At 42.6% G+C, this 13,755-nt stretch overlaps 1 protein-coding gene across 2 annotated transcripts; it reads left to right on the forward strand.

Moving 5' to 3' along the window:
- The first annotated feature begins 7,950 nt into the window (after positions 1–7,950).
- Positions 7,951–11,981, forward strand: LOC130992817 (uncharacterized). 2 transcript variants are annotated; one of them, XM_057917566.1, is made up of 2 exons: positions 7,957–10,594; positions 11,336–11,981. In XM_057917566.1, the coding sequence occupies exons 1-2, from the start codon at positions 8,286–8,288 to the stop codon at positions 11,343–11,345; spliced, it is 2,319 nt and encodes a 772-aa protein (XP_057773549.1). In that variant the 5' UTR covers positions 7,957–8,285; the 3' UTR covers positions 11,346–11,981. The 2 variants fall into 2 exon arrangements, with proteins under 2 accessions (XP_057773550.1, XP_057773549.1); XM_057917567.1 differs by lacking the exon at positions 11,336–11,981 and having other exon boundaries at positions 7,951–10,809.
- Positions 11,982–13,755: the final 1,774 nt, after the last annotated feature.

Here is a 13,755-nt window from a genome sequence, read left to right on the forward strand (position 1 = left end):
ATCTAAACATAAAAACGAAGTAAAGAATCCACCTGTTTGCTCAAGAACTCCAGATAAAACTTAGACTTCCGAACAACTTGAAGAACACTTGGAGAATATCGGATATTTCTATTAAAATTGTGTGTCCTCCCAAAGAGGATTACATGGAGTATATATAGGAATTACAAGGGCAAAGGGTACAATGGTCTTCTCACATTTCTTACATACTCCGCATGTACTAACATTGGCGTCGGTCACTATCCAAAAAGTTACTCAATCCTAACTAACTTGCAACTTTATGATCAAAGTGTCGCAAGTTGATGTTGCGCTGGTCGGAACCTCGAATGTCTGCACAGGCATCCTTTGCCTTTTGTTTTATCCAACCATCTTTAGTGATCTTGAAAGGTAGCTCGCCTCTTTAGCTTTCTCTCAATATGACTGCATTGATGACACTGGCTGCGCAGACTTCGCTCGCCTCTCCAGTGGTCCTTCAATGTGGCTGCGCTGGTGATCCTAGCTGTGCGGACTCGTTTCTTCCAGTACTGGTCTCTAAGGTTAGCTTGTATACCTGCGCAGCTAGCATAATTTAACCATTTATAAATATAGGCATAAATAAGCGCTCCCCATGTGGCTGCGCTGGTGAGGTTCTCATCCCTCATCAGCTACTCCCCCCTCAGTCCATGAAAAGAAGTATGATTTTTTGTGGACAAAGTATTTCTGAAGTTTTCAGCGTCGATCGTGACAGCGCAGGATTTATGTGAGATAGGTCTTATCGCATTTATTGCCCTGACACCTTCCTTACGTATTCTTCACACTTTTCCATGTATATATATTTCGGTTTTTGAGTCAGTTTAATCTCGGCCTTTCATTTATAACCGCCAACTTTTGGGATGATCTGAGTCGTTCCTTTCAAATCTCACAACTTTCAACCCTAATCATTACTCCCTCATTTTTCCTTTTCAAATTCCTCTATATACATATTCGACCGTCGCCATTCTCTCTTCTTTTTCTTTCCTTATTCTTTTCTCTCGCATCCGCCATCGACGTCTTCTGCCAACCTCTTGATCTTCGCGATCCACTGCTGTTGTTCACCTCATCTTCTTCTTCTGACCATTTCTCGTATCAGGTATTAGGCTTTCTTCCTCATTTTTCTCCCTTACTGCATATTTTCCAGTTGTCTTGTTTTTCTCCTCCCTATTTTCTGCAACACGCCGCCATGACCATTGTCAGAGCGCGTCAACAGCAGATTAACCAGGATGATGATATGTCCTGTATTAGATTTCCTCGATCTACGGTCGATGGTGCCGTTATGATGAAGATGCGGCGACTTCTCCATATTCCCCCTAACGACCCAAAGTTCAAAGTCTGGATCCAATAGCCTGATGATGACATGCCGGATAGTGAACGTGGTCAATCGCTCGACACTACTCCGGTGTAGGTTAACCAGATAGAGACGAGCTCCGATTACTACCATCGCCATATCTTCTTGACTTTTGTGACCGTTTTGGCATTCCTTTCTTCCAACTTTTCCCTTCTTCTATTCGTCGAGCCCACATCTTGCATATCGCCTGCGCTGCCAACAATTATCCTCACAGCGCAGAACTTTTCTACAAATCGCATATCTTGAAGAAAATAGGTTGTCATTATAAGTTCACCTCCAAACCTGGTAGTTGCATGAGTTATATGGGAAATCTGACTTCTCTCGACAAGAAATTCCATTATAAGTATTTCTTCGTTAAAGTGCGTAATGGGAATTGGTCATCTATTATCGGTGACTCGAACGTGAAATGGCATCGCTTGAAACACAGTCCCTCCCCTTACAGAAATCATATCTCTGACTTGGAGTTTGCCCTACTCGAGTCTTTAGAAGAGGCTCATAACAAGGGTGTTTTTGACGTTGTGCGATTGGTAACTCATCCGTCTGTTTTGGCTGGCGCTGGCTTGTTTTCCAGATATCCCTTCTCTTTTGTTGGTATATCCCTTTGATTGATTCATTATCGGTTGATTCTTACTCGCCTGTTTTATATATATTTATATATATATATATATATATGACTGCGCTGCTTGTGATTTGTACTCGCTTTGTAATGTATTTAACCATTTATTACTTGCACAGGTATGTGGAAGACCGTTGAACACGGAAGGGTTTCCAACTTTTCCTTTACCACCTCTCCTCAACCCATCGAGGCTGCGCAACCTATTAGCGGTGCAAGCTCCTTCAACTCGGGGCAACCTCGATCTGCCCTGGTCGCCCATGAACCTCCCCATCTTCGGGATGGGAAGATTGCCTTTGAAGATGATGATACCCACTTGGTGGAGAGGAAGCGAAAACAAACTCAGCAGGGCCCTGTCTCTCGCCCCAAGAAACGCCAGCAAAAGAAGAAAAGAAAGTCTGCGCCGACTTCTCCGATTATAGTGGAAGATGAGGAGGGTTCTTCTTTTGAGAGGCTCTTGGCCAGCTCTCCCCGCCCGTCTGGTGGCGATGATCTTCAGCTGGGGCCTGTTGCTCCCCGTGCTCTGCGTGACTTGACCGGGGAAGAGTATTGGTCTCAGATGGAGTCTCAGATCGCCTCCGCCGATCTCCAAAAACATGACTCTATGGATACACTGGACCTGGCCAATGATCTCTGTCTTGCTATAGAAGCGGTATCTTACCTTTGTTTTGTTTTTCATAATTTTGTGTTTGCTCAGGTCTTGTAATTGTTTATTCCTTTTGATTACTTTGTCTACGCAGGCGAGGGTGAAGTGTTTGGCTGCTTCTCGTTGTCTGGTGCGGTCCTCATTTGTTGTTTAATCCAAAGATACGGAGCTTCTGGCTGCGCTGGCCAGATGTACTGGCCTGGAAGAGAAATTGCACCGGGCTAAAGCGGAAAATGCTAAAATGAAGGTTGAGCGAGACTCTCTTGAGACCGAGCTGTCGAGAGTTGAAGTGGAATTGAGGAAGGCTGTCGAGGAGAAAAAGAAAGAGATTGAAGCTGCCCGTCAGGCTATAATCGTTGATTACGCGGGGCGTACGAGAAGGTTGAAAGACGGCATCATAGAGTGGGAGAACCGATCCTTCGAGCAAGGGATCGGTGAACATCGCATCCGCTACTTTCTATCTAAGGAAGGTCATCAATTCCTGCGGATCATGAGGATAGAAACTTTAGAATCTTTCATCCGAACTTCTGAGGTGCTTGGGATGGTTGCTCCTAGTCTGAAGTTCCTCATTGAAGATGCATGTTGGGTGGTGTTGGATTTGGTTGAGGCCACTCCAGAGCAGCGCGAGCGATATGTGGCGGAGACAGTGGTAAATGGGGTAAGGGATGATGAGCTAGATCAAATACTGGGTATCAATAGCGAAGCACCTTGGACACCAGCTTGGTGGATCCCGTGCTGGATAAAGCTCTTAACTTGTTCGTGAATGGAGTCTGCGCCGACGATGTGCCTGCACAGCCTCTTCACAATTTTCCACAGACTCCTCTGTGAGAATTTCTTATAGTTGCAGAAAACTCTTGTTCCGACAATGGAGAGATCAATGACAACGAAGTCATGGAGTGGGAAAATGATGCTCGCACACCTGGTCTACGCCGGACCATTCCACTAGATCACAACACTTCTCCGAAGTCAAGTTTATTTCTTCTCTCACTTGTATCCAGCGACGAAAGTGTCTTCTATCCTAATGCCAGGGGCCAAGAAGCTTCTAAGCTTCAGGAAGTTATCAAGCTTTTCTCACATATCTTGCCCACTTCCATGGCATGCAACAACAACGAGCCTTCACTCGTTGTCTGTCGGCATCTTCTGTTGCACATGGTCTTCTCAACATAGACCTAGTGCCGGCAAATCGACAGTGTTAGTCCTCACAACTGTCACTGATTCGATTTTTCCTTCTCACACCCCTCTCATGTACTCTCCCACTTTCTCCATTCCGAACCCTCCTCTTCCTCTTTAAGGTCCGTATGTATAGCCGCTCTTCTTTGTCTTTTCATAAGAGCTATGCATACCCACCTATATCCCCCACCTTCATCTCTACAAACACTCCTCTTCCCCTCATCTCTCACTCTTACCCTCCCCTACTAGCAGCTTCTTCTTCTGAGTCACCTCTGCTCAAACTCCTCTCGAATCCTCTCACGGGCTTCTGAGAAACGGAGTTGGGTATCGTTCGATCATAGCTTCCATCATCAGTAGGGGTGGAAAATCGGGTTGCGGGTATCGGGTATACCCTCACCCGTCCCGATACCCGCGCGGGTATCGGGTACCCGATACCCGCAAAATTCGGGTGGAGGGTCGGGTGCGGGTATCGCATCCTCAAAAATTGCGGGTAGAGGGTACCCTCGGGTATACCCGCGGATACCCGCATTACCCGCAAATAAAATTATAAAATTAAAATTAAATAATTTTATTAGATTTTACTTTTAGGAATTAATCCCCAAAACTCCTCCTAGCCCTAATTTTTCTCTCTTTATTATTTATTCGTCACAGGTTTTATGGATAATCGATGAAATAGAAAGGATATTTTTAATTTTTTTGTGAAATGCGGGACAAAATACCCTCTCGCGGGACGAAATACCCTCCAGCGGGACCAAAAACCCGCAAAATTACAATTAAAAAAAAATCGCGGGACTGTGAGGTTACCCTCATACCCGCAGTGGGTATCCGCTGCGGGTATTCGGGTACCCGCATCGGGGAAGAGGGTCGGGTGAGGGTGCTGTTTTCGGCAGTTTTCGTCCCGCGGGTACCCGCATTTTGCGGGTAGGGTACCCGCGGGTACCCGATTTTCCACCCCTAATCATCAGTCATCCTTCCTTTTTGATGTTGCCAAAAATGGGGAAAAGAAGGCAAAGAAAAACCATCTGAGACTAAAGTTGGTAAAGTAAAAGGATCACCAGAAGCTCAAAAGGGAGGCGAACCAGAAAGACCTCGAGTCAATGGAAAACAAGTGTTGAAGAAGAAACGAATAAATGAACAAGAAGAAGAAGAAAAAGAAGATCAAGGTGAAGATCAAGCTGGAATCCAACACTTTTCAGTGTTGTATTTTCTTTTTATTTTCTTTTCTTATGTTTTGCTCTGTATCTTAACTGATTTCTCATCAGTTATTTTGAAATGAAAATACAACACATTTTGATCTCAACCTGAAGACAATATCTTTTTGTCCAGGCTCTGATTACTTACTTTCAGTTATGTCTTCGTTTGGTTCGTTTGAACTATTTTGTTTCTCCTTTGTGTGCAAGTTAATAGGTTATTCTGTTAAGGGGGAATAGTATTTACCTTGTTTAGTAACTTGCCTTTTGGTTTCAGTCGTTGTTTGTCTTAGAACTGTTGTATGGTTTTGACATTATCGAAAATGGGGAAATTATTGGGAACTTAATGAAATATCCTAGCCCTAGTTTTGATGATACCAAAATCCTTAAGTGTTCTTTGTAATAGACTAGAACTTTTTGAACTCAAGTGTTGGAGTTCCTTTTCTAGTTTAGCTTGTGTTCTGAAGACTGAAGACTGAAGACCGGAGGAATGAAGAATGAAGAACGAAGGACTTAAGACTGAAGACTGAAGAGCTCGACTGATATTGCGAATAAAGGCTGAAGTCAAGCACTGATGTTTGACTGATCGCGTTTCTTAACTAAAGGATCAGTTACGAACTGATTCATTAATGCAGGCCACGTGGATTCAGCGGACTGATACTAAAGTCAAGTATCAGTTAACATTCTTCCTCAGACTGAACCTCCAAAGTTAAAAGGAAGCCACACACTCCCAGAGTACAACCGCATTAAATGCAGAGATTTCAAGGATCGTCATTTCTCTGTAGAGCATTCCTTTTTGGTGACTACCTTTTCAGAGATGTCCTATCTCCTGCTCCTTAGTAGCCGTTCTCACCAAACAAGGAACCTTGAAGATTGAAGCCTCAGCAAAATTCAAAATACACTCCAACGGATGAATTCTTGAAGACCATCTCCGCCAACGGATCTATTCAAGACCCTCCTATAAATAGAGCTTGAGGATCACTTCAATCTTCACCGATTCAAATACATAAGCTGAAACGCTGTCGAATTCATTACTCAGCAAATCAAAGCCATCCAAAGTTTGAATCGAAGAAGAGAATCACAAAGTCAAAATCAGTCCACTACTGATTACATATATTCTCTTAGAACCTTAGGCATATATTGTTTATCCAAAGCCTAAGTTACTTATTATAGAGAGCATGTTCTCTGTGATCTAGTTGGTAGTTTTCGAACCTCCTTTCGACTGAGCGAAAGAGTGTTTGAAGTTGTGCGGAGTTCAGACCAGTGTTCTGACTCCAGAGAAATCTTAGTGCCCAGTGTGGGCTAAGTGTGTTTGAGAAATCCAACCCAGTGTGTTGGTACTGAAACGAGTGGTTTCAGTTCAAGGTTTGCTGTGCACCCGTAAGCACAAGCCCAGAGTACTTGTCAGTGTGATCAACTGACCGTGGATGTAGGAATTAGATTCTGAACCACGTAAAAATTCCTTTGTCGTTTATCGCTTTCAGTATTTACTTTCTTATCTGTGCAAAATCCTTTTGTTAACTGAAACTGACTAACTGCAAAGTGAGACTAAGATCTTGACAACGTGCTTAATCACAAACGGCTTTTTTGAAAGAAAAGTTTTTCGCTACCAAGTGTTATTTGTCTAACTGATTTATCTTAGGATATTCAGGATGATTCTTAACACTTTTCTGTTTTACAAACTAGACTGAAGCCTTACGCATATCAGTTAAAGTCTTGGACTTAACTGGTATCTCTTTACTGAAGAGAGATTCAGTATTAGTCTTCAACCAAAGTCTTTTTTAACTCTTACTCTGTTAAAAGGTTGAGTTGGTTTGTTGTTTTTGAAAAATAGCCCCCCTCCCCCTCCATACACACCTATTCCAGACCTTCCGAGACCTAATATTTACAGTGTTTAGATTTATCATTTTTTGTGTAGCCTGAATAATAGTCTTGTTTAATCTTTGTAATTATAACTTGGGTTGACTTGTCACACTGAAATGATCTCATATTATTGCAAGAAACTTAGATGTAGTTTAATCGGAACATTAATATCTTATTAATAAATTATACTTGGGAATTAATCATCTACAATTAAATCAAAATTGAACTTTGATTATTTATAGATATGTAAATGGCCGTTGATCTAGAAGTTGTCTTGATAGCTTCACCAATAAATAGTGCTTGATTGTTTATAGACGGTGCAATTTGAACGTAATAAAAACTATGTGATTATTCTTTTGTGCAATGAGCGGGTGAATTGCAAGTTGATAATTAATAATCAAGAATTAGAGAATTGAATTGATCTTGATTGTTTGTATAGATAATTATAGCTGAAGAACTTATGATTTAAATAGCACTCCCTCGGTATCCCCTTACATTGAGACACCTTTTTTTTTTACTTCTCATCTATCTTAAAGACATTTTTTTATTTGATAAAAATTTTACTTTTTATTTATTTTTTTACTTACACTTAAAATACTACTCCCTCCGTCCACGAAATGAGTACCCATATTTCCTTTTTCGTCCGTCCACGAAATGAGTACCCATTTCCCTTTTTGGCAAGTGTACCCCACACATCTCTTTAATTAATACACTCAAAAAGTGGGACCCTTAAACTATTCAAACTACACTCCATACATTTCTTAAAACCCGTGCCGTCCACAAATGGGTACTCATTTCGTGGACGGAGGGAGTATTTTTTTTAATTCTTGTGCTCAAAAAAGATTTCAAGATAGTCGTAATTCTAAACCTTAACTTGATAATTGAACCTTAAATAATTGTAAAACTAAACTAAATTATGAGTATATCAAAATTGACGAAAAAAATAACAAAAACAATTAAAACTTTTATAATAAAACATAGAGTGAAACACCAAAATTGGCAAATTATAGTAATAGAACCTTCTATTCATGAATAGTAGATATGAATAGTAGACACGCGCGCGGCGCGTTTGAAGTTACAGTTCTGTTCGAAGCAGCCGAACTCAACTCAACTACACCATATTCCTCCTTCTCTCTCTCTCTCTCTCTCTCTCTCTGCACTAACTCCATTGCCCTCTCTCTCTCTCCTCCTACCTTCTGCTATCAACTCCTTCCAAAAACCCCGCCACAGTAGTCTGCCCACAACCTCCACCCCACGCCTTTTACTCATCCTCCAATCGGCGCCACCGCCGATAATGCACCCACCACCGACGTCACGGCCTAGTCAACCACACCATCAAATTCCTCCACATATAATTAAAAAAATCACACTAAGCCACTAATTCTGTGCGCGCGCGGCTGATCAACGCATAGTAGTTCCCTTCCCTTCCATCACCCGCACACAATGAATGCCGGCGCGGCCACGACGGCGGCGCTGGAGTCCACCTCCGCCTCATCCGACGAGATGGCCGCGAAGGCGGCGAACAAGCGGTACGAAGGGCTGGTGACCGTACGGACCAAGGCGATTAAAGGGAAGGGCGCCTGGTACTGGGCCCACCTGGAGCCGATCCTCGTCAACAGCTCCGACACCGGCCTGCCCAAGGCCGTGAAGCTGCGCTGCTCCCTCTGCGACGCCGTCTTCTCCGCCTCCAACCCCTCGCGCACCGCCTCCGAGCATCTCAAGCGCGGCACCTGCCCCAACTTCGCCTCCGCGCCCAACCCCATCTCCTCGCTGCCGCCCTCCTCTTCCTCCTCCGTCTCCGTCGCCGTCGCCGTCGCCGCCTCCCCTCCATCCTCCCGCAAACGCGCCTCCTCTTCGTCCGCCGCCGCCGGCAATAACGCCACCACGACGTCGTCTACGTTTCCGCCGCCTCTAGCCATCGTAGACCCTTCGAGATTCACAGTAGATTTAGCTTACCCGCCGCACAGCACGAGCCTAGTTGTTACCCCGGCCGCCGCTGGCCATCAGCAGCAGCTGGTTTTGTCCGGCGGAAAAGAGGATTTAGGCGCTCTGGCAATGCTGGAAGACAGCGTGAAGCGGCTGAAGAGCCCGAAAGCCTCGCCGGCGCCGGCATTGAGCAAATCCCAGGTGGATTCTGCGCTGGACTTCCTCGCCGATTGGGTGTACGAATGTTGCGGCTCCGTCTCATTGTCCAGCCTCGACCACCCCAAATTCAAATCCTTCCTCAACCAGGTCGGTCTCCCGCCCATCTCCAAGCGCGAATTCGCCACCTCCAGATTGGACGCCAAATACGAGGAGGCCAGGGCCGACTGCGAGGCCAAAATCCGCGACGCCATGTTCTTCCAGTTAGCGGCCCACGGCTGGAACAACTCCAACGAGAATCTCCTTCACTTATCCGTCAATCTCCCAAACGGGACTAGTCTATTCAAAAGGGCCGTCTTCACCAGCGGCTACGTCCACACCAACCTCGCCGAGGAGATTCTGTGGGATACCATCACAGACATTTGCGGCGGCGGCGGCGGCAATGTGCAGCAATGCGTGGGCATTGTTTCCGACAAGTTCAAAGGCAAAGCGCTGAGGAATCTCGAGGCTCACCATCCCTGGATGGTGAACCTCTGCTGTCAGTGTCAGAGCTTCACTAGTTTGATCAAGGATTTAGGGAGAGAGCTCCACTTGTTCAAGAACGTCACCACCAATTGCATGAAAATTGCAAATTTGATAAACAATAAGTCTCAGATACGGCACACCTTCCACAAGTTCCAGGTGCAGGAATACGGCCACGCCGCCCCGCTGCGAGTCTCTGATTTCGCGGCGGTGGTGGAGGACATACTGAGCTCTGCTCGGGCTCTGCACTTGATGCTGACGGATGAGTCCTACAAGATGCTGTCAATGGAGGAGCAGCTCGCGAGGGAGGTGGAGGAGATGATGAGGAACCCGCGCTTCTGGAACGAGCTGGAAGCGGTGCACTCGCTGGTGAAGCTGATCAAGACGATGTCTAACGACGTCGAGGAGGAGAGGCCGCGGATCGGGCAATGCCTGCCGCTGTGGGAGGAGCTGCGGGCGAAGGTGAAGGAGTGGTGCGCCAAGTTTCAGATTCTTCAAGGGCCTGTGGAGAAGGTGGTGGAGAGAAGGTTCGAGAAGAACTACCACCCGGCGTGGGCGGCCGCCTTCGTCCTCGACCCGCTGTATCTGATCAGGGACGCGAGCGGGAAGTACTTGCCGCCCTTCAAGTGCCTGAGCTCCGAGCAGGAGAAGGACGTGGACAGGCTGATAACGCGGCTGGTGTCGAGGGAGGAGGCCCACGTCGCGCTGATGGAGCTCATGAAGTGGCGGACGGAAGGCCTCGATCCGATGTACGCACAAGCTGTGCAGCTGAGGCAGAGGGACGCGGCCACGGGGAAGATGAAGATCGCCAACCCGCAGAGCAGCAGGCTCGTGTGGGAGGCGCATCTCACCGACTTCAAGTCGCTCGGGAAGGTGGCCGTCAGGCTTATCTTCCTGCACGCTACGTCCTCGTCCTCGTCCTCTGCTTATACGTCCAAATGCTCTTTGATAAGACATTTTCATTCTCATTCTCATTCTCATTCTCATTCGAGGGCGGGGATGGACACGGCGCAAAAGCTCATGTTCATCTCCGCGCATTCGATTTCCAAGCATGAGCATGATCATGATCATGATCATGATCAGCATTTTGCCTTGCCAAATGGTGAGGACGATGTGCTCGATGAGGTTTTTGTTGATTCTTCCTCTGTGTAAGATTTTTGCCCATCTTTGTTATTATAGTAATTTTTTATTTATTTTTTTAATTCAGGTTTACTTCGAATTCTTTCATGTGCTGTTTCTCTTTAGAATCCTTGTGGTTAGAGTATAGGTGATTGTTTGGAATGTGTATATAGCTTATGGGAGAATTGGTAGATTTAGTGAATGAAATGAGAAGTTGGTTTCGTGGCCGTATTTGCATAATTCCCTTGTTCGTGCAATTCAATCGCTAAGAAAGATGATACATAGTTGTTTGTGTCATGATAGGTTGCATGGTGGACTAGTATATATACTGATATGTAAAGGGTAATTGGGCTTGTATTTACGAACTTTCACCGTATAGTATACATGAATTTTTAATTATTTCAAGATTTTATGTCAATTGCGCTAAATTCATGTTAAAGTGGGCACCTGAGATATCTATATGATTCAAACGACCGATTTATGTATACTGTGAACGACATAGTAGGATGACATTAATTCGTTGAAAATTTACAATCGTAGAGTTCTTGTATTTGGAGGCAATATTTTACCAAAAAAGTTTGAGTTTCGTGTATTTAGGCACAATTATCCAATAGTTCAAGTAAAATTGAAATGAAACCACACTTGTTCGTTTGAGAGTAATTCAAGATGTAAAATATCAAATTAAACTTGTGAAGTAGAAAGCTATGCTTGTTTTTAGTGGTATATAAGTATATGACCTAAAATGCCAACTCTATCATTCCTTATTGCAGAAGCATCTAGTTTGAGACCTCCATATATGAGCATAGGCTGCAATTGACAAAATCTCTAGATGTTTTGAATCCAAGTTAGCTGAGATCAATCTCCAAGTTAACCAGAGAATTGAGGAAGGTGCCTTTTATTAAAGGAAAGTCAATAATAATTCCCTCATTCCTCGGTGGTAACTCGAGCTCTCAACCTAAGGGAAGTGTCGTACTAAGTGAAGCCATGTATTCAAATCATGGTTGAGTTTTAAACATTCCAAAGTTGGTGATGTTGATGCAGATTCGTTGGATGATGCTCCCCATGATCGCATAAAGGGTCGAGGAGAGGACCCAAAGTTGATGAAGATTGTCGAGATGAAAGGCAAAAAGATGAATTGATAGTGATTGCATAACAAAGATTTGACTAACTGTAGCTTTGAGAGATGGAAACGTATCATATCGCAGTACGATCCAGTATTTTTCATGTGTTCGTAGTGCTTGTGAGTGTTGTAAAGCTTTTTTTGGTCTCAAATTGGGCTTTCTATGTTTGTTCATCAATTATTAAATTTCTTGGAGTCGCATTCCCATTTAATTACACGACCACTTTATGGTTGGAATTAAAATAATGTTTTAGTATTTGTTGGATTTTTATTTCATTTTATTTTGTTTTGTTTCATGTTGGTTGTCAATGAGACACATGGGTGTTCTAGCTTTGCGAAGCAAATTTATAGCGAAAGAGTTACGTGAGGACCAAACTAAGCAGAGATTTGAGGGAATTGCTTTATTTGACGGGTGAGTTTTTTTTTAATTTCACTTTTTCTATATTTATATATATATAATTATCTCTCATTTTTCAACCATATTATAAGAAATACAAAAACTTGGGTACAATTGGGTGTACCATACAATCGAGTTGACTCACACCCAAAATAGTGTCATTTGCACGGTTTGGATAAAGATACGGGTTCGAATCAGGGTGCAAGTCAAAGTCTGAGTGCGAGTACAACCCGCCGATTGTACGATACAAACGATTGTACCCAAAACCACTTCAATCAGAAAAATGTTTAATGAACATGAGAAGGTAAAATCGACACATTTATTTTTTTTATCATGCTCTTTTCAATTTATTTATTTATTTGTTTAATATAAATAGGCATTTTCGAAGTACATAGTTGGTGGTATATTTGAAAAGAAAAATAAGAAAGGACTAAACAAGAAAAATGGCTACTTTTAAAACTTGTGCATACTGCAAAATGAGAGGTATATATTCTACAAGCCATGCAATATGAATAAAGGCTCCTTCAACATTTCCAATAATAGTAGTAGTTTTTCTTATTTTGCGACGAAAATGAAATGAAATTATTCAAGAAACCACAAATATCATAATCAAATCTCACTTTCTCTACTCATTGTCTATATTAACATATACTCATGTGTACGATATATGTGAAATATAATGATGGGATTTTCACTAGAGATTCATCTATCTACCCACCATGAAAGGCAGTGGAAGGTGAGAAAACAGAGAAATCAATTATTGGTTAACTTTTTTGGTTGGGTGGTAGAGAGAGGGAGGAGAGAGAATGGTAGAATAAATAAATTAATGGAGTAGAGTATTATGGTAGCTTTGGCTTTTATGTCATCTAATTACTGATTTAGTGGAGAGACACAAATTCTTGTCGGCAGGGATTAGTTACATTGTTTGTCAAACAGGAAAAGAGCTTATTAGTACCGACTGCTCACCTACTCCAAATTAAACGCAGACACACACACACACCTAAGAATTATGTGCATTTCTCCTTTTTCTACAGCTTTGTACAAATTTCAATTTCACCGGTCTATATAAATATGCTTATATGCTTCATTACACCCACTTCTCTCACTCTCTCTCTAAGCTGACAAAAAAGATAAAGTGGGTATAATCATTAATGAAGGACGACAATCTTTCTCCGAGAATCTTTCCCCTTCCTATGTTAACCTTTAATTTTCTTCAATTATTAAATAAAATAAGGCGAATTCGTTGTTCATACTTATTTAGGGTATTATACCTAAATACATGTAATTTTTATTCAATTTTATTCATATATAAATAAAAAAATTGAAACTATATATCAATTATTTTGAATTTTTTTAACGATTACCAATTAATTCAAAATGAATGTTTCGTAAACGCTTGAAATGTCTGCGTGGCTGAAACTATTGATGTACTAAATGATACAGTTGGATGTATACGTCACTTCAGTTAGTCATACATTAATTTGTCATTTTAGTTAGTTACTTGCGTTAATTCGTCCAAAATTTACTGTCGTGCGTGTAAAAAACTAAACAATTGAATGCTTGCGTATTTAGAGATCAATTTTTTTATTCATATATATAGCAAATTTATTTAATAAAACTTATATATTTAATAGCAATTACCCTCATTATAAGAGAAGTGTTTGATATAATTT

The sequence above is a fragment of the Salvia miltiorrhiza genome, chromosome 7 (genome assembly GCF_028751815.1).
Source record: "Salvia miltiorrhiza cultivar Shanhuang (shh) chromosome 7, IMPLAD_Smil_shh, whole genome shotgun sequence".
Lineage (NCBI taxonomy): Eukaryota > Viridiplantae > Streptophyta > Magnoliopsida > Lamiales > Lamiaceae > Salvia > Salvia miltiorrhiza.